Source organism: Mirounga leonina, unplaced genomic scaffold, assembly GCF_011800145.1.
Source record: "Mirounga leonina isolate KUSES-001 unplaced genomic scaffold, KU_Mleo_1.0 Mir_152, whole genome shotgun sequence".
NCBI classification, from domain to species: domain Eukaryota; kingdom Metazoa; phylum Chordata; class Mammalia; order Carnivora; family Phocidae; genus Mirounga; species Mirounga leonina.
The window spans coordinates 8,083,949-8,109,456 of record NW_023270380.1 but is presented as its reverse complement, the minus strand read 5'-3'; the positions used below and the strand labels follow the sequence as shown (position 1 = coordinate 8,109,456).

The 25,508-nt window shown below is 41.9% G+C and overlaps 1 protein-coding gene across 1 annotated transcript in view; it reads right to left on the bottom strand.

The window, feature by feature from the left end:
* Positions 1-12,054: 12,054 nt before the first annotated feature.
* Positions 12,055-25,508, bottom strand: part of RYR2 (ryanodine receptor 2) — a 725,313-nt gene continuing 711,859 nt past the window's right edge. Inside the window, exons 100-104 of the mRNA XM_035008528.1 lie at positions 18,505-18,661; positions 16,964-17,028; positions 15,184-15,284; positions 14,270-14,321; positions 12,055-13,310 (exon numbers count right to left, since the gene is read on the bottom strand). Of these exons, the coding sequence (XP_034864419.1) occupies positions 13,215-13,310; positions 14,270-14,321; positions 15,184-15,284; positions 16,964-17,028; positions 18,505-18,661 (471 nt within the window). The 3' untranslated portion in view covers positions 12,055-13,214. The remainder of the gene's footprint in view (positions 13,311-14,269; positions 14,322-15,183; positions 15,285-16,963; positions 17,029-18,504; positions 18,662-25,508) is intronic.

Sequence of the window (25,508 nt, the reverse complement as noted above, 5' to 3'; positions counted from 1 at the left end):
GCAGCCTGCTTCTCCCTCTGCCTCTGCCTGCCGTTCCCCCTGCTTGTGCGCTCTCTCTCACTCTCTCTCTCTCTGTGTCAAATAAAAATAAATAAAATCTTTAAAAAAAAAAAGTGACAATCATCTGGCTATGAATTTTTATTAATTTCTAATATATCTTGCCAAGGCTTCTGCTCTATTCATCTTTATGTGGGAGGGAGGCCCTTAGCTTGGTCATAATATTAAAAGCTTAAATAGATTATCTCCAATTTCTCTTGCTGCCAGCAAAGAATGTAACATCTCTAGACCATCGATTACTTTTCTTCTTAATATTATATCTTCCTGTATTTCTGAATTTACATATAAAGTATTAGGCCTACCTAATGTTAATACAATTTTGAAAATTAGGTTGAAAACTGCAGGTAATTCAAATTACAATGTACAATAACTTCCAGGTTTGGTAGTCTTTTAAAAAAGTCATTAACTCTAGGGGCGCCTGGGTGGCTCAGTCGTTAAGCGTCTGCCTTCTGCTCAGGTCGTGATTCCAGGGTCCTGGGATCGAGCCCCACATCGGGCTCCCTGCTCTTTGGGAAGCCTGCTTCTCCCTCTCCCGCTCCCCCTGCTTGTGTTCCCTCTCTCGCTGTGTCTCTCTCTGTCAAATAAATAAATAATTAAAAAAAAAAAAAAGTCATTAACTCTAGTGTTTCTACTTACATGTTAATATAGTATTGTTCATGTTGGGAGCATCACACTTTATAATACTTAATAGTGTTAACCAGGTCTATAAAAAGTAAATTTTTTTCTCTACAAACAAAAATTCAAAGGCCCATTTAGCCATGCTTAATGCAAAGGGAGGGCACATATGTCAAGTTTACAGATTTCTTGGAGGAAAATAAATTTTATGATGTGTGGAAGAAATCAGAACATACTGTGGGTGTGTGGGAGTTGGTGGACAAGAAAGGCAAATCAGATGCTCCTTTGACATTAAAACAGCTTTGATGGGGTGCCTGGGTGGCTCAGTTAAGCATCTGCTTTCAGCTCAGGTCATGATCCTGGAGTCCTGGGATCGAGCCCCACATTGGGTTCCCTGCTCAGTGGGGAGTCTGCTTCTCCCTCTGCCCCTCACCCTGCTCTCATGTTGTCTCTCTCAAATAAATAAAATCTTAAAAAAAAAAAAAATCTTTGACATGCTAATATGTAGGATTCTTTGATCCCCTCAAGCTTTTCCTCAACTGATGATACCCAGTATGTTCAAGAAGAAAATATGAACCAAATTATTATGTTCTTTTGAGAGAGGGTGCACATGCATGCGTCTGCAAGCAGGGTGGACAGAGGAGCAGAGGGAGAGAGAGAGAGGGGGAGTGCATCTTAAACAGACTCCATGCCCAGCATGGAGCTTGTTGCAGGGCTCAGTCTCAGGACCCTGAGATCATGACCTGAGCTGAAATCAAGAGTTGGATGCTTAACCATCTGAGCCACCCAGGTGCCCCTGAACCTGAATTATTTTAATCATGGTGAATATTACAATGAGAACTGGATCTGTTAGCCACAATAAAGTAACTTACGACCATTAGGAAAACCAATGAAACATCCAACAGAACTCCATCAAGAAGTAAGGTAGATACTGAAACAAAATATCAAGGTGAGACTTTCCTACTACTGTCTTGGAATAAAATTTTTTATTTTCAGTTGGCCACCATATAATCATTAGTTTTTGATGTAGTGTTCAGTGATTCAGTAGTTGTGTATAACACCCAGTGCTCATCACAACACATGCCCTTCCTTAATACCCATCACCTGGCTGCCCCATCCCCCACCTCCCCTCCCCTCTGTAACCCTCAGTTTGTTTCCTGGAGTCCATAGTCTCTCATGGTTTTGTCTCCCTGTCTGATTTCCCCCCCTTCAGTTTTCCCTCCCTTCCCCTTCCATGCTATTCCTTATGTTCCACATATGAGTGAAACCATATGATAATTGTCTTTCTCTGCTTGACTTATTTCACTTAGCATAATCCCCTCCCGTTCCATCTATGTTGATGCAAATAGTGGGTATTCATCCTTTCTGATGGCTGAGTAATAGTCCACTGTATATATGAACCACATCTTCTTTATCCATTCATCTGTTGAAGGACATCTTGGCTCCTTCCACAGTTGGGCTATTGTGGACATTGCTGCTGTGAACATTGAGGTGAATGTGCCCCTTCTTTTCACTACATCTGTATCTTTGGGGTAAATAGTAGTACAATTGCTGGGTAGTAGGGTAGCTCTATTTTTAACTTTTTGAGGAACCTCCATACTGTTTTCGACAGTGGCTGTACCAACTTGCATTCCCACCAACAGTGTAAGAGGGTTCCCCTTTCTCCACAGCTTCGCCAACATTTGTTTCCTGCCTTGTAAATTTTTGCCATTCTAACTGCTATAAAGTGGTATCTCATTGTGGTTTTGATTTGGATTTCCCTGATGGCTAGTGATGTTGAACATTTTTTCATGTGTTTGTTAGCCACTTGTATTTCTTCTTTGGAGTAGTGTCTTTTCATGTCTTCTGCCCGTTTTTTGACTGGATTATTTGTTTTTTGGGTGTTGAGTTTGAGAAGTTCTTTATAGAACTCTTGGATACCAGGCCTTTATCTGTACTGTCATTTGCAAATATCTTCTCCCATTCCGTGGGCTGCCTCTTTGTTTCTTTGACTGTTTCTTTGCTGTGCAGAACCTTTTTATCTTGACGAAGTCCCAAAAGTTCATTTTCGCTTTTGTTTCCCTTGCCTTTGGAGATGTGTCTTGAAAGAAGTTTCTGTGGCCAATGTCGAAGAGGTTACTGCCTATGTTCTCCTCTAGGATTTTGATGGATTCCTGTCTCACATTGAGGTCTTTTCATCCATTTAGAGTTTATCTTTGTGTATGATGTAAGAGAATAGTCCAGTTTCATTCTCCTGTATGTAGCTGTTCAATTTTCCTAGCACCATTTATTGAAGAGACTGTCTTTTTTTCCATTGGATATTTTTTCCTGCTTTGTCAAAGATTATTTGACCATAGAGTTGAGGGTCCATATCTGGGTTCTCTATTCTGTTCCATTGATCTATGTGTCCCTTTTTGTGTCAATACCATCCTGTCTTGGTGATCACAGCCTTGTAATATAGCATGAAGTCAGGCAATGTGATGCCCCCAACTTTGTTTTTCTTTTTCAACATTCCCTTGGTGATTCGTGGTCTTTTCTAGTTCCATACAAATTTTAGGATTATTTGTTCCAGCTCTTTGAAAACATGCTAATGGTATTTTAAAGGGATGGCATTGAAAGTGTAGATTGCTCTGGGCAGCATAGACATTTTAATAGTGTTTATTCTTCCAATCCATGAGCATGGGAAGTTTTTCCATCTTTTTGTGTCTTCCTCTATTTCCTTCATAAGTGTTCTGTAGTTTCTAGAGTACAGAGCCCTTACCTCCTTGGTTAGGTTTATTCCTGGGTATCTTACAGGTTTGGGTGCTATTGTAGATGGAATCAATTCCTTAATTTCCCTTTCTACAGTTATATTGTTAGTATATAGAAAAGCAACTGATTTCTGTGCATTGATTTTGTATCCTGCCACATTACTGAATTGCTGTATGAGTTCTAGTAATATGGGGGTGGAGTCTTTTGGGTTTTCCACATAAAGTGTTACGTCGTCTTCGAAGAGAGTTTGACTTCTTCTTTGCCAATTTGAATGCCTTTAATTTCTTTTTGTTGTCTGATTGCTGATGCTAGGATTTCTAGTACTATGTTGAACAATAGTGGTGACAGCCGGCATCCCTGTCATGTTTCTGACCTTAAAGGAAAAGCTCTCAGCTTTTCCCCCATTGAGAATGATTTCACTGTGGGCTTTTCATAGATGGTTATGATATTGAGGAATGTTCCCTCTATCCCTACACTCTGAAGAGTTTTAATCAGAAAAGGATGCTGTATTTTGTCAAATACTTTTTCTGCATCAATTGAGAGGATCTTATGGTTCTTTTATTAATGTCCTCTATCACATTGATTTGTGACTGTTGAACCACTCTTATATCACAGGAATAAATCCTACCTGGTCGTGATGGATAATCCTTTTAATATACTGTTGGAGCCTATTGGCTAGGATCTTGTTGAGTATTTTGACATCCATGTTCATCAGGGATATTGGTCTGTAATTCTCCTTTGGATGGGGTCTTTGCTTGATTTTGGGATTAGGGTAATGCTGGCCTCATAGAACAAGTTTGGTTGGAAGTTTTCCTTCTGTTTCTATTTTTTGAAACAGCTTCAGTAGAATGGGTATTATTTCTTCTGTGTATGTTTGGTAGAATTCCCCTGGGAAGCCATCTGGCCCTGGACTCTTGTTTTTTGGGAGGTTTTTGATCACTGCTTCAATTTCATTACTGGTTATTGGTCTATTCAGTTTGTCTATTTCTTCCAGGTTGCTTAATTTGGTGGCATATAGTTGCTTGTAATAATTTCTAATCATTGTTTCTATTTCCTTGGTGTTAGTCATGATGTCCCCTTTCATTCATGGTTTTATTGATTTGGGTCCTTTCTCTTTTCTTTTGGATAAGTTTGGCCAGAGGTTTATTGATATTAATTTTTTTAAAGAACCGGCTTCTAGTTTTGTTGATCTGGTTTCTATTTCGTTGATCTCTGCTCTAATTATTGTTTCTCTTCCCCTGCTTGGCTTAGGTTTTATTTGCTATTCTTTCTCCACCTCCTTTAGGTGTAAGGTTAGCTTGTGCATTTGGGATTTTTCTAGTTTTTTGAGAGAGGCTTATTTGGCTATGTATTTCCCCCTTAGGACTGCCTTTGCAGTATCCCATAGGTTTTGGACCGATGTGTTTTCATTCTCATTGGTTTCCATGAATTGTTTTCTTCTTTAATTTCCTGGTTAACCCAATCGTTCTTTAGCAGGATGCTCTTTAACTTCCAAGTGTTTGAATTCCTTCCAAATTTTTTCTTGTGATTGAGTTCCAGTTTCAAAGTGTTGTGTTCTGAAAACATGCAGGGAATAATCTCAGTCTGTTGATATCGGTTGAGACCTGATTTGTGACCCAGTATGTGGTCTAATCTGGAGAAAGTTCTGTGTGCACTTGAGAAGAACAAGTATTCTATTGTTTTAGGGTGGAATGTTCTGTATATATGTACGAAGTCCACCTGGTCCAATGTGTCATTCAAAGCTCTTGTTTCTTGTTGATCTTCTGCTTAGATGATCTGTCCATTGCTGAGACTATGGAGTGTTGAGTTCTCCTACTATTAATGTATTATTATCAATATGATTCTTAATTTTGGTTAGCAGTTGGCTTATGTCGTTGACTGCTCCCATGTTGGGGGCATAGATATTTACAATTGTTAGATTTTCTTGTTGGATAGACCCTTTAAGTATGATATAGTGTCCTTCTACATCTCTTACTGTAGTCTTTGGTTTAAAATCTAATTTGTCTGATATGAGAATTACTACCCCCAGTTTCTTTTGAAGTCCATTGGCATGATAAATGGTTCTTCATCCCCTCACTTTCAATCTGGAGGCGTCTTCAGGTTCAAAATGAGTCTCTTGTAGACAGCATATGGATGGGTCCTGTCTTTTTATCCAATTTGTAACCCTGTGCCATTTCATGGGAGCATTTAGGCCATTCACATTGAGGGTAACTATTGAAAGATATGAATTTAGTGCCACCATCTTGCCTGTAAAGTCCCTGTTTCTATAGATTGTCTCTGTAAATTTCTGGTCTTCGATACTCTTGGGGTCTTTCTTTTATAGAATCCCCCTTAAAATTTCTTGCAGGGCTGGTTTGGTGGTCACATATTCTTTCAATTTCTGCCTGTCCTGCAAGCTGTCTCTCTGTCCATTCTGAATGACAGCCTTGCTGGATAAAGTATTCTTGGCTGCATGTTCTTCTCATTTAGTACCCTGTATATATCTTGCCAGCCCTTTCTGGCTTGCCAGGTCTCTGTGGATAGGTCTGACCTTATTCTGATGTTCCTCCCTCCATATATAAGAAATCTCTTCCCCCTAGCTGCTCTCAGGATAGCTTCCTTGGCTCTAAGATTTGCGAGTTTTACTATTATATGCTGGAGTGTTGGTCTATTTTTATTGATTTTGGGAGGGGTCCTCTCTGCCTCTTGGACACGAATGCTTGTTTCCTTCCCCAGATTAGGGAATCTCAGCTATGATTTGCTCAAATATACCTTCTAGTCCTCTCCACCCCCTCAGGGATCCCAATAATTCTAACATTGGAACATTTCATGGCATCATTGATCTCTCTAAGTCTGATCTCATGGGCTTTTTAGCTGTATCCTTATCTCCTCGGCTTCCTTCCTTCTTATCATCTTATCTTCTAGATCACTAATTCTTTCTTCTGCCTTATTTACCCTGGCTGTTAGAGTATCCAGTTTAGACTGCATCTCATTCATAGCATTTTTAAGTTTGGCCTGATTAGATCTCATTTCTGCTAATGGTTTTCTCAAGCCTAGCTATTGACTTCATAATTGCTACCCTGAAGTCCGTCTCTGACATCTTGTTTGATTAGGTCTGTGGCAGAGGCCATTGTCTCTGGGTTCTTTTTTTTGTTAGGAGTTCCTCCTCCTATTCATTCTGTTGAGGGATGGTTGAAGGAATGAATGTACAGAGTCCAAAATATCAACCACGACCCAAGCAAGATACACCCTAGGAAAATTCAGAGCAGTCAGAAGCCACCACAAAAAGACAAAGCCAAAATGAAACACAAGAATAAAATTTATAAAATTAAAAAAAATTTGAGAAAAAAATTAAAAATTTAAAAAGGGAGGAGTGAGAGGAAGGGGGGCTATGATCTCTCAGTGTGGACAAAGTACGGTGTTTCAGTTGTTCATGGGTGTATTTTCTGTTTGTTAGAGGACACTACTCAAAATTACAGGGAAAGTAAAACTTGTATATATTATATAAAGGTAATATTGAATAGGGAGAAAGGACTGTATTGAAGCATATATCTATAAAAAACCATAGGTGTGACCAGTCAGAATGGCTAAAATTAACAAGTCAGGAAACGACAGATGTTGGCGGGGATGCAGAGAAAGGGGAACCCTCCTACACTGTTGGTGGGAATGCAAGCTGGTGCAGCCACTCTGGAAAACTGTATGGAGGTTCCTCAAAAAGTTGAAAATAGAGCTACCATATGATCCAGCAATTGCACTACTGGGTATTTACCCCAAAGATACAAAAGTAGGGATCCGAAAGGGTACATGCACCCCGATGTTTATAGCAGCAATGTCCACAATAGCCAAACTGTGGAAAGAGCAAAGATGTCCATTGACAGATGAATGGATAAAGAAGATGTGGTATATATATACAATGGAATATTATGCAGCCATCAAAAGGAATGAGATCTTGCCATTTGCAACAACATGGATGGAACTGGAGGGTATTATGTTGAGCGAAATAAGTCAAACAGAGAAAGACATGTATCATATGACCTCACTGATATGAGGAATTCTTAATCACAGGAAACAAACTGAGGGTTGCTGGAGTGGGGGGTGGGGTGGAAGGGATGGGGTGACTGGGTGATAGACACTGGGGAGGGTATGTGCTGTGGTGAGCGCTGTGAATTGTGCAAGACTGTTGAATCTCAGATCTGTACCTCTGAAACAAATAATGCAATATATGTTAAGAAAAAAGAAGAAGGTAGCAAGAGGGGAAGAATGAAGGGGGGGAATCGGAGGGGTAGACGAACCATGAGAGACGATGGACTCTGAAAAACAAACTGAGGGTTCTAGAGGGGAGGGTGGTGGGAGAATGGGTTAGCCTGGTGATGGGTATTGAGGAGGGCACATTCTGCATGGAGCACTGGGTGTTATGCACAAACAATGAATCATGGAACACTACATCTAAAACTAATGATGTAATGTATGGGGATAATATAAGAATAAAAAAATTTAAAAAAAAAACCATAGGTGTGAAAAAGTATAAGTTAAAAACCTATGAAGTATGATATATTAAACATCTAGTTGAAATGAGAAAAGGTAAAAAGAAAAAACAGAAGAAGCGTAAGAGAAAGAATAAAAAGTTGTATCTGAAAAATAAGCCACGAGGCAACGACTAGAGCTCAATACACTATTTCGCCTGGTGTTGGGATTTTACAGTTTTATGGGAACCATAGGGTTGTTGTCCTCTCCTCCTTCCAGTTCTTCCAGTCTGTCTCCTGGGGGAGGGGCCTGCGGCACTGTTTCTCAGGTAACCCTGCTTGGGCAGAGTTGCTCTGCCCCCCCCACTCCCCAGGGAGGGGGGCTGGGTTCCATGGAAACCGGTGTTTTGAGCTTTTGTTCTCTGGTGACTTTCCACATCTCTTCTGAGGGTCAGAACAAAAATGGCCCCACCCAAATCTCTGTCCCAAAGCAGAGAAATTGCATTCTGTTCTCTTCACTAAACCCTCCAAAACACACAGTCTCCGTTCTGTAAGCGCCTCTGAAAACCATCACCTCCCATCGTAGTGCGTGCCCACAGTGACTCTCAGAGGTTGATCCCACGAACCTGCGTGTCCCTGCCCTTTGTGCTTCTAAAACCCCGAGTCCATCCCAGGTTATACACACGCCACCTACCCACCCACCCTCCCCACAGCTCCTGGATCCTGCCTGAGCGCGGCTCTTAAAGCCCTTTCCCAGCTGCTACCGCTCTTCCGAGTTATCGCTGGTCCCCCGGGGCAGGACGCTTTTGTGCTCAGGTGTTTTATCACTTTCCAGGTGTCACCTTAGGGCAGCTCCTGCCCCCTTCTGTTTTTCTTCCTATATCTCCCCACAGACTCACGACTCTGCCCTCCCTACCTTGCAACAGGTGGTGTTTTTCTGCTTGTAGAGATCCAGATATATATTCTTACATCTCAGGCTGATTTCGTGGGAGTTCAGAATGGTTTGGTAGATTACCAGCTAAATTCAGGGGACTGATTGAAATGGGGTACCCTACTCCTCCGCCATCTTGCCTCCCTGTCTTGGATTAAAATCGATGCTAAGTTTCTTTTTCTCAGAAATAGCTGTGTTCAGTGGTGCCTTCTGAAACCAGCTATTCATTTGATAATCACTTCCAGAATTCTCCTTATCACAGATGCAGACTGTCGGTGGGCACTGGTGACATTTCATCAAAGCTTTTGTACTAACCGCTTTCCGGTTTCACTTTTGGTGGGTCAGAAAGAACCTGTTATTTTTCAAACCATTTTGGCCACAATAGGAAAAAGATTAAACAGAAACCTGACTTTTTAGAAAAAGCTCCAGCTCTGCCACTACCCAGAGCTTTGACATTTAACCTGCCTAGACTGCTCCTCTGAAACATGAGTGCTCAAGTCCTTTCCAGCTCTAATGTTCTAGAAAGCCTCAAATGTTATATATACAAGGAAAGTAGTGCTTCCGCTGCTCACTGTTTCTGTACTGAGTTGTGACATTATAAATACTCTGTAATTTGGGGAACATGGAACTCAAAGGACCTACTTAGCTACCTGTTTAATACTCGCATTAGCACACAATTGAATATTATGGATCTAGATGATATGATAGGTTCAGACCTTGTCCCATTAAGAAATGTGTTATTTATATTTACGGCCATTAAAAAACCCAGGTGCCATGCATGCACTTGTCCCAACATGGAGACATTCCTTTTCCAGCTTCTGTCCTAGGTGTTACAGACTGCTGGACAGAAATGTCACCAGTAAGAGGACAGGGAGGTCATCCTCTTTAGCACACAGTAGATACTTATAAAATAATTTGGAGAATGTCTAACTGTCCAAAGCTTTCCATGTCAAGTTATACCAGGCTTAGGTAAATGTGTTAAATACATTTTTTTAAAGTTCTCCTTTACCGTGTCCAGAGTAAATGAAGCACTGGCCACACTGACCCAAAGCCCTTTCCAGCAATGGCTGGGGTGGGGGGGGTATATTGGTATATTCACCCAGAAAATTAGAGTTTAAGGAATAGGAACACCTACCCCAGTTAAAGCAAGATAATGAAAAAAAAGGTATCACTTTCATAGATAAGCTTTTACAGTCAGGAAGAAAGTATTTTCATTACAACATAACTTTTTTTTTTTTTTAAAGATTTTTTTATTTATTTGACAGAGAGAAACACAGCGAGAGAGGGAACACAAACAGAGGGAGGGGGAGAGGGAGAAGCAGGCTTCCCGCCGAGCAGGGAGCCCGATGCGGGGCTCAATCCCAGGACCCTGGGATCCTGACCTGAGCCAAAGGCAGACGCTTAACGACTGAGCCACCCAGGCGCCCCACAACATAACTTTTAAATGATGTTTTGAGGGGCTAAGAATGGCCTGCACATGAGAACTAATGAGCATCAGGCCAACGATTAAGTACCATTTAGTGCATTTGGAAAACTTCTACTGTGATTCTACATTTGTTTGATGGAGTTGGATCAAGACATGTTTCCGGGGGGTTGGGGGGAGAAGAAAAAGAAGTAAGAATGGCAGGAAAATGTCTGTGAGTGTTCGGATGGAAACATGTAGACATTATAACATCTGTTGTGAAGGTCTGAATAGTTGTATAATACAAATTCTCTAAAGGGTTTACATTTCTGGAGCTTGAGTCAAGCAGCCCTGAGTTTAGATCCATAATATTCAATTGTGTGCTAATGTGAGTATTAAACAGGTAGCTAAGTAGGTCCTTTGAGTTCCATGTTCCCTAAATTACAGAGTATTTATAATGTCACAACTCTGCCCAGAAACAGAGAAGTGGAGAGCCTCATTGACTTCATGTGACATTTCCTGGGAGAATTAATAATGCCCCTTCTTCCCTTGAGGCCTTGAGAAGGGAATGGAGAGGTGACCTCCTCTAAGTGTTGGCCATGACGAGGCTGGGCAGTGGGTGGCTTTCTAATGTGACTGGCTCTGCTCCCTTACTCTTTCTTCAACGCTGATGCCCAGAGTCTGGGTGGAGGGAAGCTTCCTTTCCAGAATTCAGCCTTTTTCTTGCTTCTCTGTGAACACCGTCACCTTCCCAGGCACTAAAGCTAGGAGTGATCAATTAGGAGAGTCAACAAGTCTGCAAAATCCAGGCCGGTGACAACTAGCAATTTGTTCATTCACCTCTCTCCTGTGCTGTTGTTTCACATCAGACGTGCCTTTGTCTTATAAACAGAAGACCTGAATCTAACAGCACATTTTATGTCCTGGAGAAATATTTATTCCTCTTTTCTGTGTGCTTCCTCTGCAGTGTTTCCTGGCAAAGGGGAACGTGCTTTTATGTTTTATGGAGCTGATCTGATTTATTTTATTCAGACTCCTGGGAACCTCAGAGCACCTCCCTGGGCAGGCTTGGGAGTTCCCATGGTGTGGCCAAATTGATTCCATTCCTTCTCCCAAACAAAAATGATACCAAAAGACAAATGCAAAATCTAGGTACCACAGCCCTGGTGTTGTGTCAGTAAGGTGACAAATGACAGGTGATAACGCAGCACAGTGCTTGGCACACAGCGAGTATTCAGTTAGTGTTCTGAGTGTTTAATACACCCATTCCTAGTGTACCAGTTCTTTCATACAAAGGCAGAAAATGAACCCCTGCTATTATTACAGGGAAACATTTGCCCTGAGCAAGGAAGAACCTTACAGAATGAGAGCTGTATAAAAGTTAAATGATTTGGGAGACAGTGATTTTTCTGTCATTGGTGGTTTTAAGGAACTTGGGATGGCTGCAAGTCAGGGAAATGACGGGGGGTGGGGTGGGGGTTCAGACTGCCTGCTGACTCAGGTTCTGTAATCCTAAAGGCGGGAACTTGCTTAGCCACAGGGAAATCTCAGGTGTTAAAGGCTGTATGGCAGGGTTTGCATTGCCCTGGACCCCCCTCGGGTTATTAAAAGCTCAAGGTTTTATAAAGCCTCCCCACTATAAGTGAAACGGGGAAAGAAGAGAGTGAGAACGTTAATGAAACAGTTTAATCAGAGCAGTTTTACAATTCTAAAATTAACAAGCAGACTCATAATAAAAGAGCTCCAATGTTTGCAAAATGATCTTGCTTCCATTCTGAATCTGTCTTTTTATTTGTAAAGGTAAAGCATTACATTTAAAAGGACTCAAAATGGAGTGATTGATAATTATCATCCGTGTTTTTTTCTTTTTGATGCAACTGATGAAATCCCTGAATGGATATTGCTTCAGCTTTGATATTAAAAAACGGACTGACAAGAAGTCCTTAATCAGCAACTGATCACAGGTGGCCAAAAGAAAGAGAAAAAAAACCCAAAACTACTGTCAAGTTCATAATGTATCACATTGTTGGTGGATGACACTGGCCCCGAGCGTACAGTTAAGCCCACGACACTTTATTACTATGAATATAATTATCATGAACATTCTCTCACGCTGATCAGCTTGCTTCTGGAGGTTTTCTTTGTTCTTTTAAACTTGCATAATAAACATGCAATGAATTATTTCTTTTGAAAGTATATTTTTTTTGCAGTCTTTTTGTTTTCATACAAAGATTTCATAAAGTTGCGTTGTTGCATCAGAGCATTACCAAAATAAGAGCAGGAGCACATGGGGAGGGTAAATGTGAATTTAGCGAATGAGAAGAGCCTCCTCTTGTCCTGAGACAGGCCACCCGTCTTTTTTTTTTTTTTTAAGGTGCGCACAAACTGCTTTTCTTACCCTCCCCCACCAGAGAAAAGACTAAAGAAAAAAAGCCCACAAAATCAATCTAAGGAAAAAAGAAAAAGATCGACATAAAGAAAATAAAGATGTTTTTTTTCATGCACATATCTTCTGCATAGCTCAACCCACATATAGTAAGGCACTATTTCCCTTCGTAACTGGTGTCCACGGCAATCTCTTAAGTGCTACAGTGCTCTGTGACCATTAGAAAGTTCCTTTCAGGATGGTGAAATAAAGAGGCCGGATGAGTGTGGCTGTCACGCTTTTCTGTGACTGTCCCATAGCTCAAGGGGACTTCCCAGGAGTCTCAGAAGGAAATCGATCTGTTGGCATTGAGAGTATCCGAAACAGTGTTCTTTCCAGAGTTCCTAGTTTGTCTTTGTATGAGTTTAGGTTATTCTTCAGTCTTTATTCTCAAAGAAAATACACAAGGTGGGGGGCGGGGAGGGGGGAAGCACAGTCAGGTCTTCAGAAACAGAGTTCACTGCTCCCAGAAAGCATAGAATGCTGGCAATTCACAAATTCAGCAAGATTGTTTCCAAGAGAGCAGAGAGAGAGAGAGCAAGGGAGAGACTGAGACAGGCAGAAAGAGTGAATGTGTATGTTTTGGTTTTCAGAGGTGATCTGAGTCTGAGTCTAATTTAGCTGGTCCTCATACTGTTTCCGGAAACAGTCCCCTGCTGGGAAAAATTCCCAGCACCTTTCTTGATACATCTTCCAGACATAAGATTCCTGGAAAAGTAAAGGAAATGTATTAACATCAGGTCTTTCCCCAGAGTCTGTGCATTACCACAAAACAGAAGACAGAAAGAAAACACAAATTTGTTGCATGTATATGTCAAATATCTAGGTAACTGTGTAATTACACATAATTTACATGATTGGGAAGCCCATATTCATTTAGAGAGCTCCTAACCATACCAGACCTCACTTAATGCTATTAATAATCAATCTTCATCTGGACCATAATATAATAATGATTAAAAAACCTATTTGTGGTATATGATTTTAAGAGTTCTTTTAAAGAGGGCGCCTGGGTGGCTCAGTTGGTTAAGCGACTGCCTTCGGCTCAGATCATGATCCTGGAGTCCCTGGATCGAGTCCCGCATCGGGCTCCCTGCTCAGCAGGGAGCCTGCTTCTCCCTCTGACCCTCCCCCCTCTCATGTGCTCTCTGTCTCTCTCATTCTCTCTGTCTCAAATGAATAAATAAAATCTTAAAAAAAAAAAAAAAGAGTTCTTTTAAAGATATTCCTATTAATTGTATCCTTCAAATTCAAGCTGTTAACAACTGGAGGCAGATATCTGCAGAGGCAGAATTTCAAATACTTAAGGAGAACCTTAGACATTTCATACACAATTATTTTTAACTGACCCTAATACTGTGGGTTGAAGTTCATCTGAAATCATCTGCTATCTGATTAAGCAATCAAGGACATTATACTTGGCAAAACCCAAACTCAGCATGTTCACCTAATACAAGCTTAAAGTTTTTATGTGAACTTACAGTTTTACTTTTTCTACAAAGGGGATCTTTGCACACTCGTCCAGGATAACAGGAATTTATTAAGATACTATGACTAATATCTGAAAGTAATTCCAACCCTTCATGTTTCATGCACACGTATTCCCACCGTGTATGGATTCTCTATCACTTCTTTCAGAAGATGGTGTATGGTCACTGTTTACCTACCTGCCCTGTGTGCTCTGTTTCATCTTTGTTTATGAGATACATCAGAAAAAACCTACAGATACAGAGAGACTAATCAGAGATGGATGGAATGGAAATGTCAGCATACACAGTTACTTCTGATTGGGCTACATGCTAACTCTTCAGACTGTCGGCAGGGCAAAGAAATGGATCAAAACGGCAAGGCAAAAAAAAAATGCCATGGGAAACAAAAACTTAACCTTTTTTAAAAGTATTTTTTTATTCACTCATGGGCTAGGAATCACAATCCCCACTTAGAAAACCAGGGATCAAAAAGTTTAAGTAACTTGCCAAATGCCCCACAGCTGTGAACTCCAAAGCCCGCTTTTTTCTTTTGCTACAAAGCTACTCTGCATCTCTTCTGTTTGATATTAAAATTGCGTTAGAAACGAAGAATTATATTTTACCAAACTGCAGTTTGCGCTAGTCGTCAGCAATAGCCACATTTCTATGTGTTTAAAAAAAAAAAAAAAGAACTTTTAACCGTGTTAAAATATAGTGCCTAAAGAGAGAATAAGTGCCTCAAGAGATCTGTAGGTCCTCAGAAAAGAAAAACGGAGATGCACAGATCTCTAGGAAGCAGCTGGAGTCTTCCTAATTGAAACGGGAAACATGGCCAGGGCTCTCTGAGAGGCTGAGCGTGTATTCCACTTATTCTTTTCCATCTTTCCATTTCATGTTCTAGAAGGTATCGTTCACACGAAGGGCTGCAAGTTCTTACGTGAACCTCCTTTTGGGGACAAGAGAACCACTAACTGTGGGTCTTTCTCTCAAAGCCTGAGCTCGAGCCTATGAAGAAAAGGAAGCTGTATCTTTCTCCTGTTTCTCAAGCTTGCTGAGAAGGGGGCATCGGTGAGACAGGGAGGGGCCGAAGAGTCTGAGACAGGCACACTCACAGGTAATTGGCCAGGTTGTGTTCCTGTAAAGTGTGGGTTTCAAAGCCATGTGGCACCGTGTCGAAGTAATCGTTGCCTATCCCACAGATGAAGCATTTGGTCTAGAAGACAAAGGGAAATACTAAAATGTCAGATTTCAGAAAGCAAAACAAAGGAACGCACAACTCCCCACTTAGGGGCAGCTGTTTGGTTTACTCAGTATTGTAGATGGTCATGAGGGAAGGCTGTGCCAAACGCGTGAATATTAATGTAACTGTTGCCTCAACTGTGTCTTGCTGGAGGCTTAAAAGCATACAGCATAATGAGGGCTGTAAAGCACTGTCTCTTCCTTGTTTTCTCCAGCCTAAGTGAGAATGCCCAGACTTCGCGATCACTCTAGTTCATGACATTGACTGAAGTTATGTGGGCAAGACTCGATGTGTCCTCGACTGAGACCACAAGCTTGGTACCTACCCGAACAAAGTCTGATGACCCGGGGGGAGAAAGGTACAGATGACTCCCATTTGGGGAGGGCCAAATCAAATACCAAGCTGTGGGGTATTCAGTCCATGCCTGAGAGGGTCTGCTGTGTGCCAGGCACCGTGCTAGATACAGAACTAATCAATGAACAGGTACTGGGGTACGTTTCTACTGTAGGGATGGGGTGCTGCTCCTTCTGCACCCTGCTTGTTCTCACCGCATCTCTGGGAGCAGCACCTCTTCAGGTCTGCCATCCTCAGGACTGGCACACAAGACCCAGAGAAGCAGGCTTTCTGTTTTATTATTAGAATTTCATAGGTATCAGCTAGAGTGATTTTAATCATTGTGGCCCTTGTGTGGCTCCAGATGCTCATCTTCCTTGCAAATTAGAAACTGTTTAATACCATTGAAGACATGTTTATGATGCCTTAGATTCTAGGGCCTCGACTCGAGATGATTAAAATAATTTATTAAATTCTCTCTGCCTTATTGATCAACAATTGTGGACAGCGATAGGCCATATTCAGCAATGGGTCTTTATAGCACTTGATGTCTTAACTAAACGGGCTCATAGGTAACAATTCACTCATGAACCTGCCCCTCCTCTGTGTTACCTCTTGCAGTTACTCTGGGTGTAACTGAGCCACCATCTGTCTGGTAGCTCATGCTGGAAATCTGGGTATCCTCCCTGCTTGCTCAAACCCTTCATCCTCTGCATCTGGCCCATCACCCACTACTCACGCCAACTCCAAAGTACTGCTTGAATCCATCTGGTCCCTACATCTTCGGTGGATTTCTTCAGCAGAAGCCTCGTAATCTCCTGCCGAAAAAATGCTCACAGCCCGCTTCCCTGCCCCTGATCTTGCCAGTTGCTAATGTACTCCCAATCTTTTAAACCATAGTTCTCTTTGTAAAATATAAACCCCCGTCACCCTGCTTAAAACCCATTTCTGGTTTTCCACAGCCTCTAAGTTACACTATAATGTTCTCCTTTGAGTTATTAGAAAGGGCTCAACATACTGCTTTGCAATTGTCTGTTTACTTATTTGTCAGTGAATCCATCATCTTGAATGGGTGGTTCTCCCGCTCCTTGAGGGGTAGATGGTGCCATATTAGTGTGCACGCACCCGGAGCCCGCCACAGTTCCCACCTAGCACACTGGTCAGGGGTATGTATTGCCCAGGTCCGAAACAGGCCAAGGCAGTCACATGGTGCTTATGTCCTCCCCTACTTTCTTCCCCATTCATGATTCTTGGATAAAGACAGTAGGGGAAACAAGTGCCCACAGTAACAAAGCTGAGCCAGACACAGACAGACTCACCTCCATGTCTTCTTTCACTTGCTCCTGTTGGTCTCTTAGTTCTCCAAAAGCATCAATAATTAAACCTAGTGTTCAATAAAAACACACTCTAATCTTTATCAACCAGAGAATTATTAAATTCACAGGCCCTTGGCTAATCCTTCCAAGGAAAGGCAAAATGGACAGCCGTGCCGGGAAATGCTCAGAATGTGGTACAGATTGTGAGCACACACCCGACAGTCCTCCTAGGATGGCAGCATTCTCTCTTTGGGGGCAGGAAGGGGGTTTCACAATGAAGGGACAGAGCAGGAAAAACCCTTCATTACCTTGGCACATACAGAGGGTATGTTTCTTGCTACTTCACTCTGAGAAAGAGCAATTGTGATTTCTGGTTGGAAAGCGCAGAGAACTCCATTAATGAGATTTTCAAGTACCAATTTGGAAATCAAACATTACCATATTAACTGAGGAACGGGCCTCAGATCATTCTTTTCACAAGTTCCTGACAAACTCGCCATCACGTTATTAACTGTGTCAGCCAGGAACTAACCGCCCTGTGCTGTTTTCCCTCAGACCCTTTTCCTTCTCTGACTCACTGGCTGCACCTCTTCCAAGGGATTTACGAGTTTGCTCTCTTATAAAACACATCATTACACGCAATAAAGACATAAAGGATGGGTTATGAATCCTTTAAACGTGTTCATGTACTTTACTGGAAAAAAACAAAAGTACTGTTTTGTGCCCGTAGAACCTAGAGGATTATATCATGTTCATAGACATTTAATTCAAGCCAGGATCAATGGATGAACAGAAAGAGATAACAAGAGTGATTTTTCTGAGGGAGGAAAACACCACATTCCAAGTGTCCTTGGAGTAAAGGATAGAACTGGTGGGTCAATATGGTACTCTGGTTTTAAGTGCGGGCTCTGGGTCTAGACACCCTGGGTTTGGATTCCAGCCCTGACACTTCTCAACTGTGCACTTTGACCAAGTTACTTAGACGTATTATGGCTCAGTTTCTTCAGATGTAAATAACACCACCATTCTCACAGGATGCATGAGGGTAAAATGAATTAATACATGTGCAGGCACATAGTAGATATCCAAAGATGATAGCCTTAAAATTATTTAGGAGGCGCTAATTGTGCATTAGGTACTGTCTGGGTACTCATATATCACTTCTTTAAAAGAAAAAAACTTTTCAATAATACTATGGCTTAGAGATTTATATAATTTTGATTTGAAAGACCCAAAGGAATTACATGGCTCACCCACCCAACATTTTAAGTCAGTAAGTGGCAGGGCAGAGAGTCAAACTGAGGGAAGTGCTCCTTCCATCAGGTTATGGGAAAAGAGTCCCATATCCATCCTCCGTACACCCAGGGTCCCATGCTGCTTTGATTTTCCCTCTACAGATTTTGAATGAAGAAATCCTGAAAAGAACAGTTCTATTTGGCTTTTCCAGAAAGCACTTGACATCCTTACCCTACCTTACTGTTAGCTTAAACAACAGGTGGCTCACGTTCTAGATCCTCTTGCACTTCAGTGAAGACAATGCTTACCTTGTATTATGGCCAAGAGAATGACAATCACGAAGAAGAAGAAGGTGATGTCAAAGATGATTCGATAGATTTCATATTCATCGCCTGCTGGGTCTTCGATTTCATCACCGATACCCCCTCCGGCACGTACCCCAACATACATGTGGAACATATAGCACTGGGAAGGAGAGAAATGGTCACTTCTTGGAGGAACACTGTCTGTTTTCACATCCAACAAAGCTAAGGTTCTCCCTCTAGTTCCTAATCCTCACTCTGGAAACGATGGGAATCTTTGCCTTCTACCTTGCCTTTTTGTTTCAGTATCTATGATTGTGACGCCAACACTTCTTGGCCTTTACACTCTGCTGCTTTTTAAACAAAACTCTGCACTGTTACACTCTGCTTAGCACCTTCTGTCACACTTTGCGGAGGATGAAAAATACCTCACTAGAATCTGGCATAAGGTAATCCTATTAAGATCACATTGAAGTCCACAAGACTATGCTTAATCACCCTGTTCATGTTTTTAGCATAACAGACATAGGGAAGAGGAAGTAAAAGCCCAATGTATAATAAGATGGACTCTCAGAAATTAAGCTAGAAAAAAACAGACCCAATAACCCTCACCGGCCCCTCATCTGTCATGTATGGAATATGATGCTGAAATTTTTCTACTCGAACGTGAAGAATAACGAAGACAGGGGAAAGGGAGAAATAACAGCTCATTGTTTAAAGTGTGAAACATTAAAGCAACCAATAATAAGTACAGCTCCAAGTGCCCACTGCGCAGAAAAGGGAGGGGTTTCTCAGCATCAGCACCGTTGACATTCTGAGCCAACCATTCTTTGTGTGGGGTCTGTCCTGTGCATTATAGGATATTTTAGAAGGATCCCTGGCCTCTACCCACTTAATGCCAATTGCACCCATCCTGAGGATAACCAAAAATGTTTGCAGACATTGCCAAGTGTCCCCTGGGGGGCAAAATCACATTTGAGAGCCAGTGGCCGAAAGCATCCATGATTTATCTTTATTCAGGATAAGCTCATACTCTCCATGTTGGCGCCTCAGATTTAGTGACACTTCACCCCTCTCCGATGATCCATCCTGGCTCCCAGACACCACCCTCCATCCTACCCACGCCCCTCAGATAATATCCCGGATTCTAGATCTTGGTTTGCACATTCTCCTTATCTTGAAAAATAATTTCATATTCTTATCCCATTCCTTTCATCCCTTCGAACCCTCAGTTAATAATCCTTCCTCCAGGAGACCGTCTTAAACCGTTCCTGACACTGTGTTTTATCCAACTGATGTCACCCACCAGTGCAAGACACATTTACCCACTGTCTGCCATAATGAAGGGGACAGAGGCCTTGCTTGACACTGTGTGTTCTCTTGGGGAGACATCATAATCCCCTCGTTTTCTTCTACATTTCTGGCCATTCCTTCTCAGCCTCATTGGCCACTTCTTCCTCATCTCCCTATCTTTTCATGAACCAGTGCCCTAGCACCGGGTTCTCTGACCTTTCTTCTGTTAGGACGCTCCCCAGGGGAATGTGCCAGGTTCACACTTAAGCTCTCATCTCTGTGCTAATTACTTAAAAACATTTCTGTTTATGCCATGGGTCTCCTTCCTGAATTCCAGACCTGTATCTCCAATTTACCTATTTTTGATGCTTTATGATCCCTCTCACTCCACTAGGATTGGCTTCATTACAAGAACAATTTTGGTTACTGCTCTATTATCAGTGCCTAAAAGAATGTCCAGCACGTGATAGGAACTTATAAATCACTTGTGGGATGAATGAGGAGTGAAAGGTCATGACTGATCAGTGTTCTCATGGAGACTTCACTGCCTTGACCTATAAACCTCAAATTCTCAGATCACTTTAAAAAGCACAAAGTGCAGGCATAGGACCAGCAGCAAGGGGACACCAAAATGCTCATAGTTCAATAGCTAATAGTGATAGATACAGATAAAAAGTTTCTTGGGTCAGAGGCCTGGAATTTAATGAACAGAATTAAAAAAAGATTGGATCACTCAGAAAGGAAGTTCGTCAGCCTGACACACAATGAATAGTATCACAAGGCAGCTCTGCACTCCCCCTCCACCGCCCCCCACCCCAAGAACTGTTCTGGAGCTCAGGTATGGGGTCCTTCTTGCAGAGAGGCCCGGAAAGTCATTCTTTAGAGCCCAATGAAACCAATGGTGCCTAAACCAAACTGTGCATCTGGATCTCCTAGAGGCATAAACATTGGGGATTCCTGGTACCTCCTACTGAACCAAACTCTGGAAGTAAAATTTTGAAGACAGTCATTTAAAAAAATATCCGTCCGGACACTGCATTAATTTCCAATAACTGTGTGTCTAAAACAGTACTTGAAACCCAGAACATTGGATCTGTAGGAAGAGGAAATTTTATTTTCACTGTATATTCTTGCATACTGTTAGGATTATTTTTACCGTAAGCATTTATTTTTATTAAGAAAAAGCTCGGGTTGTATGTTTTTCTCCAAATCTGTCTTCTTATGTGCTTAGTCGTGGCCACGGGGAATAGATAATTATTGCAGCTGCCTACTCTTTACTTAGTGAACTAACATAGGCCACCCATTCCTGGCTTCACCATATTTGGCTTTGTTTGTAATCCCCTCTCTGGGCTGGGGACTCAGTGTTGACACTCTGCCTGTCTCTGGTCTGGCACTTCTCCATATCCAATTCTGGCCCTCTGGCTCCCACACTCATACTATACCCATATTGGGCTAACAGTGTATCACTGCCACTCCCCATCCAGGTTCTGGAATGTCCTAGCTCTCCAAGTCCTGCTTCTTTGACATGTAGGGGATGAAGATCATCTAGCTCCTTTTTGCTAAATCTTGCTAACCAAGACTTTGGATTATAATTTGGCTTTCAACATAGAGTTTGTGTTTTCTTGTGGCACAAACTCTTAACAAGTAGGATGTTAGTATTCTGACTCATAGATCTGACTCTTAGGAGCCTGGTTAATGTGAGTCTGTCCTCAAGAGAATGATTCACTTTTATTTTCTAGACATGCACAGCTGGAGATAAGACCATGGAATGAGGCTAAATTACCAAAGTAAATGTCTACTATTTACTATTCTCAGATTTTCAGATCTCAGCCATCTAGCCTCTCCCAGCAATATCCCGGTCTCTCTGCTCACTTTCATTCTGTGACAACTCTGATGCCCAAAAAGGGATACCACCATATTTCAATAATAGACTTATGGCCATGCTGAAAAGATAGGTAGTCTTATGGATTTGATTATTTAGGCTTAATAAGATACTACATTTTAAAAGAATAAAATGCATGGTTCACCTGTGGGATTTTGATAGTGATTTTACTAACCTTAACCTTCACAACCTGGTGAAATAGTAGGTAGATGGTTGCTACGGTGGAATATGAGGTAGTGTGGTAAACACCTGTGAACATGGGGCCGTCAGGCTTTTAGTTGTTAGGTTATCATTCTGCTTCTGAAAACAGAAAACCTCTCGTTTAGCTTCCTTTTCATAAAATCAGCTCAAACCTGAACGTCAGAGCTGGAGAATGGAAAGAGTAATTCCAGGAAACAAACAGATGTACTTTGTTCAGAGAATCTGAGTCACGAGGAAGGAAGGTGCCTGGCACTACAAACAACTAGAAATAGTTGTTAATTCTCAAGATTTACTATTCTATGGCTTCTGCCCCAGTCACCCATCTCAATGGATTCATTCCAGGGTTAAGCACTGTTTGCAATAGCTTTAGGAAATACGGAGGAGGAGCAGTTTCTGGTGGATTGGTGAAGATCCTTACGAGATCTTTATCCTGACCAAAAAAAGGGGGCGGGAGGAGAAATAGAGATTGAGACAGAGACAGATTACTTGTTGGGAGAGTAAAATAAGTGATTCAGAATAGGGGCACCCGGGTGGCGCAGTTGGTTAAGCGTCCAACTCTTGATTTTGGCTCAGGTCCTGATCTTAGGGTCCTGGAATTGAGCCCTACGTAGGGCTCCCCACTCATTGGGGGATTTGTTTGTCTCCCTCCCCTCGCTCCCCTTGCTCACTGGCATGCTCTCATTCTCTAAATCAATCAATCAAAAAAAAAAAAATAATAATCACCTAAGCTGGTTACTTCCCCAGGAGTGACTAGTTGTCTCAACCACCTGGAAAGTTTGGAAAGGTTTTTTGTTTGTTTGTTTTGTTTTTTCCCCAAAATACACAGGTCTTGACACCTTCCCTGCAGTTTCTGATTCAGGGGATCTGGGGGTGGCCTCACCGACCTGTGGATTCATAAAGAGCTGCCCTGAATCCTCTGTGCATTGGAGGTTGAGAACCACCCATTCTGAGATGAATGTCTTTATTTATGCCAAGTCAGTCTCCCTCGCTATCTAGCTACAATCATCTTTCTGCCCAGGACTTTGGAACTTTGGATCATTTTTCACTTTCTCCTCCTATCTTCTTGGAGAGGAGGTTCAAATTCTCTCAGGATACTGATGGCTTAATTAGATTGTCAGGCTCAAAACACCGTGATCCTAAATAAATAAGTAAGTAGAGAAAGAGAAAGAAATAAAGAGAAAAGAAAAAGAGGAAGGAAGAGGAGGGGAGGAGGGAAGGGGAGGGAGGGAGGGAGGAAGCCAGCCAAGTCTGAAGCATCACCTGGTCTGAAAAACTGCAGCTACAGCGCCACCTGCTGTTAGGTATGAAACACTGGCAGGTGAACCAAGACCCTGTGAAAACCTAAAATGTTCCTACAATACCCTAGGAAACAACCAGAAATAACAAAGGCAATGGAAGCTCAGCATGATGCCAGAAAATAGGGCATGAGTGAAGAAAACCTATCTCAAGCAAACAATACTAGGCTTCCCCCTGCGAAGACTAAATGCTAGAGATGATATAAAGGAAGGATTCTCTTTTGAGAAGCACATGAAAGAAATCAAACCTGACCACCTCCTACTCCATCCTTCTGTCTGGTTGTGCTAAGCCATGACTTCTGATGAGCACTACCGTAAGTCATCAGTTGCATTTTACATGTTGTTGGCTTGTTCAAACCTCCCTGCAGGAGTATCAGCAAGAGGCAAATTAAAAGGTGTTTTGAGACCTAACACTGTAAGGGAAATCTAGGTCATGTGGCCTCTGATGCAACAGTTTTTAAGAACCATCAGCTAGACACGGGCACGTGCAAAGCTACGCAGCCCCCCGTGTGGTTGATCAACCCTAAACAGTTGTGACAGAGCTGACAGCTGAGATGGTGCTTGTATCTTGGCACTGAATCTTCTTTTGCAAGAAAAAACTTCTAAGAGGTATCCTGTGTGATGCCCCCAACCTCACCTCACCCAAAGGCAAGACAGAAAGCTTGTCATTATGCGTAGGAATATAAACACAACAGCGCTGGTTGTAGGTAGTCTCACTGGTACGAGCAGAAACCCCTTCAACCGAGCAAAATCCAGGCTCAGTCCTGAGCCCATAGTTGAAAATATCAAGAAGCCTTATTTCCTCCTCCTACAGCGAGGCGAATTTGTCTGCCTTCTCCATATATGCCCCATGCAATTGGTGAAGGCAGTTAGTTGTCTTCCTAACCCACCTCTTGTTCAAATCATGCCTGGATTCTTCTCATAATAAGTACGTTGGCAAAATTTACAAAAGCAATGGAAACACATACTGAGAGTGATATTCAAAATGTAGTCATCCAAGGATACCATTAGGATAATTGAACAGGGTCACATCATGATGTTAGAAGGGGAGACCAGGATGTTGCAGGGGTCCCATTGTGGTAGGAGATGGGAGGACAAAGGCCCCACTGTTCCTACTCCCTAAGACAGGCCACTCGATACCACTCCCTGAAGTCATCCCGCCTTTCCAGCATTCTTCAGCAATGCATGAGTACCATACCCTCTGAGAATGAATGACCTTTAGTAAACCTTCTGACCTGGGGAGTGTGGACTTTGAGATTTAGAACCACTGGGGAAGGGGTGGGAGGGGGTTCTCCTGGAATAGAAATGAATCTCCCTGGAGTCACTGGAGACAAAACGGCCTGCTCTTAGTACTTACTGAGTTTCTTTTGTGCCTTGTCGCTTCCTCCAGCCTTCCGATCCCCTCCCTGCCTCTAGCCACCTGCTACCCCTGGTCTTCAGGGTCATCAGGTAGAGAAGCAAGGTGGATATTTACTTCCTTACTGATTGTAAAGTGTTGCATGTTAATGATTCTGGTGGGTGTTATGCTACCAGTGACCAGTCTCTTGTGTAAGTTTATTCTCTCCCTAATCTGTGGTCCTACTCCCTGTAGGAACCCTTGTTAACAGTTTCCTATGTATCCTTCTAGAAACACTGTATCCATATCGTAGCATACCTAGTATGTGCATTCTAGCGTGTGTGTGTATGTGCGCACAATTAGGATCTTACAGTACTGTTCAAGATCTTGCTTCCCTCCACTTAAATGCAATTCGTATGTCTTTCTATATCAACATGTGCAGATCTGTCTTATTTTTAAATAGCTACCTACTTTTCTGTGGTATGGATTTGTGATAATTGACTTAATTGGGACTCTGTTGATAATTTAGATTATTTCCAATTTGTGATAGCAAGTATCCTTGAACATACAGGAGCATATTTGTAAATAAACATTTAAATCAATACTAGCAGGGGCACTGACAAGGCAAAGGCTAAGTACAATTAAAAATGTGAGAGATCTTGCAAAATATCTCTAAAATCATTGTGTTAATTTCAATTCCCAACAGTATTCATGAAAGTGCCAGTTTTCCCATCAATTTAACAACCGTGGGTATTAAAAAACTTTACTATTTTACAAACCTGATAGGGAAAAAGTGGCAGTTAATTGTTTTGATTTGCATTTCTTTAATTACAGTAGAGGGTAAGCATTTTCCCAATTTATAAGCTGATTGAAGTTTACCACGAGTTGTCTAGACATAGTCTTCATTTTTCTCTTGGCTTCTTTATTTCCTAGTGATGTGATAAGGACTCAGTAAATTAAGGACACTGGCCCTTTGTTATAGTGTTGAGTATATTTTTCCCAG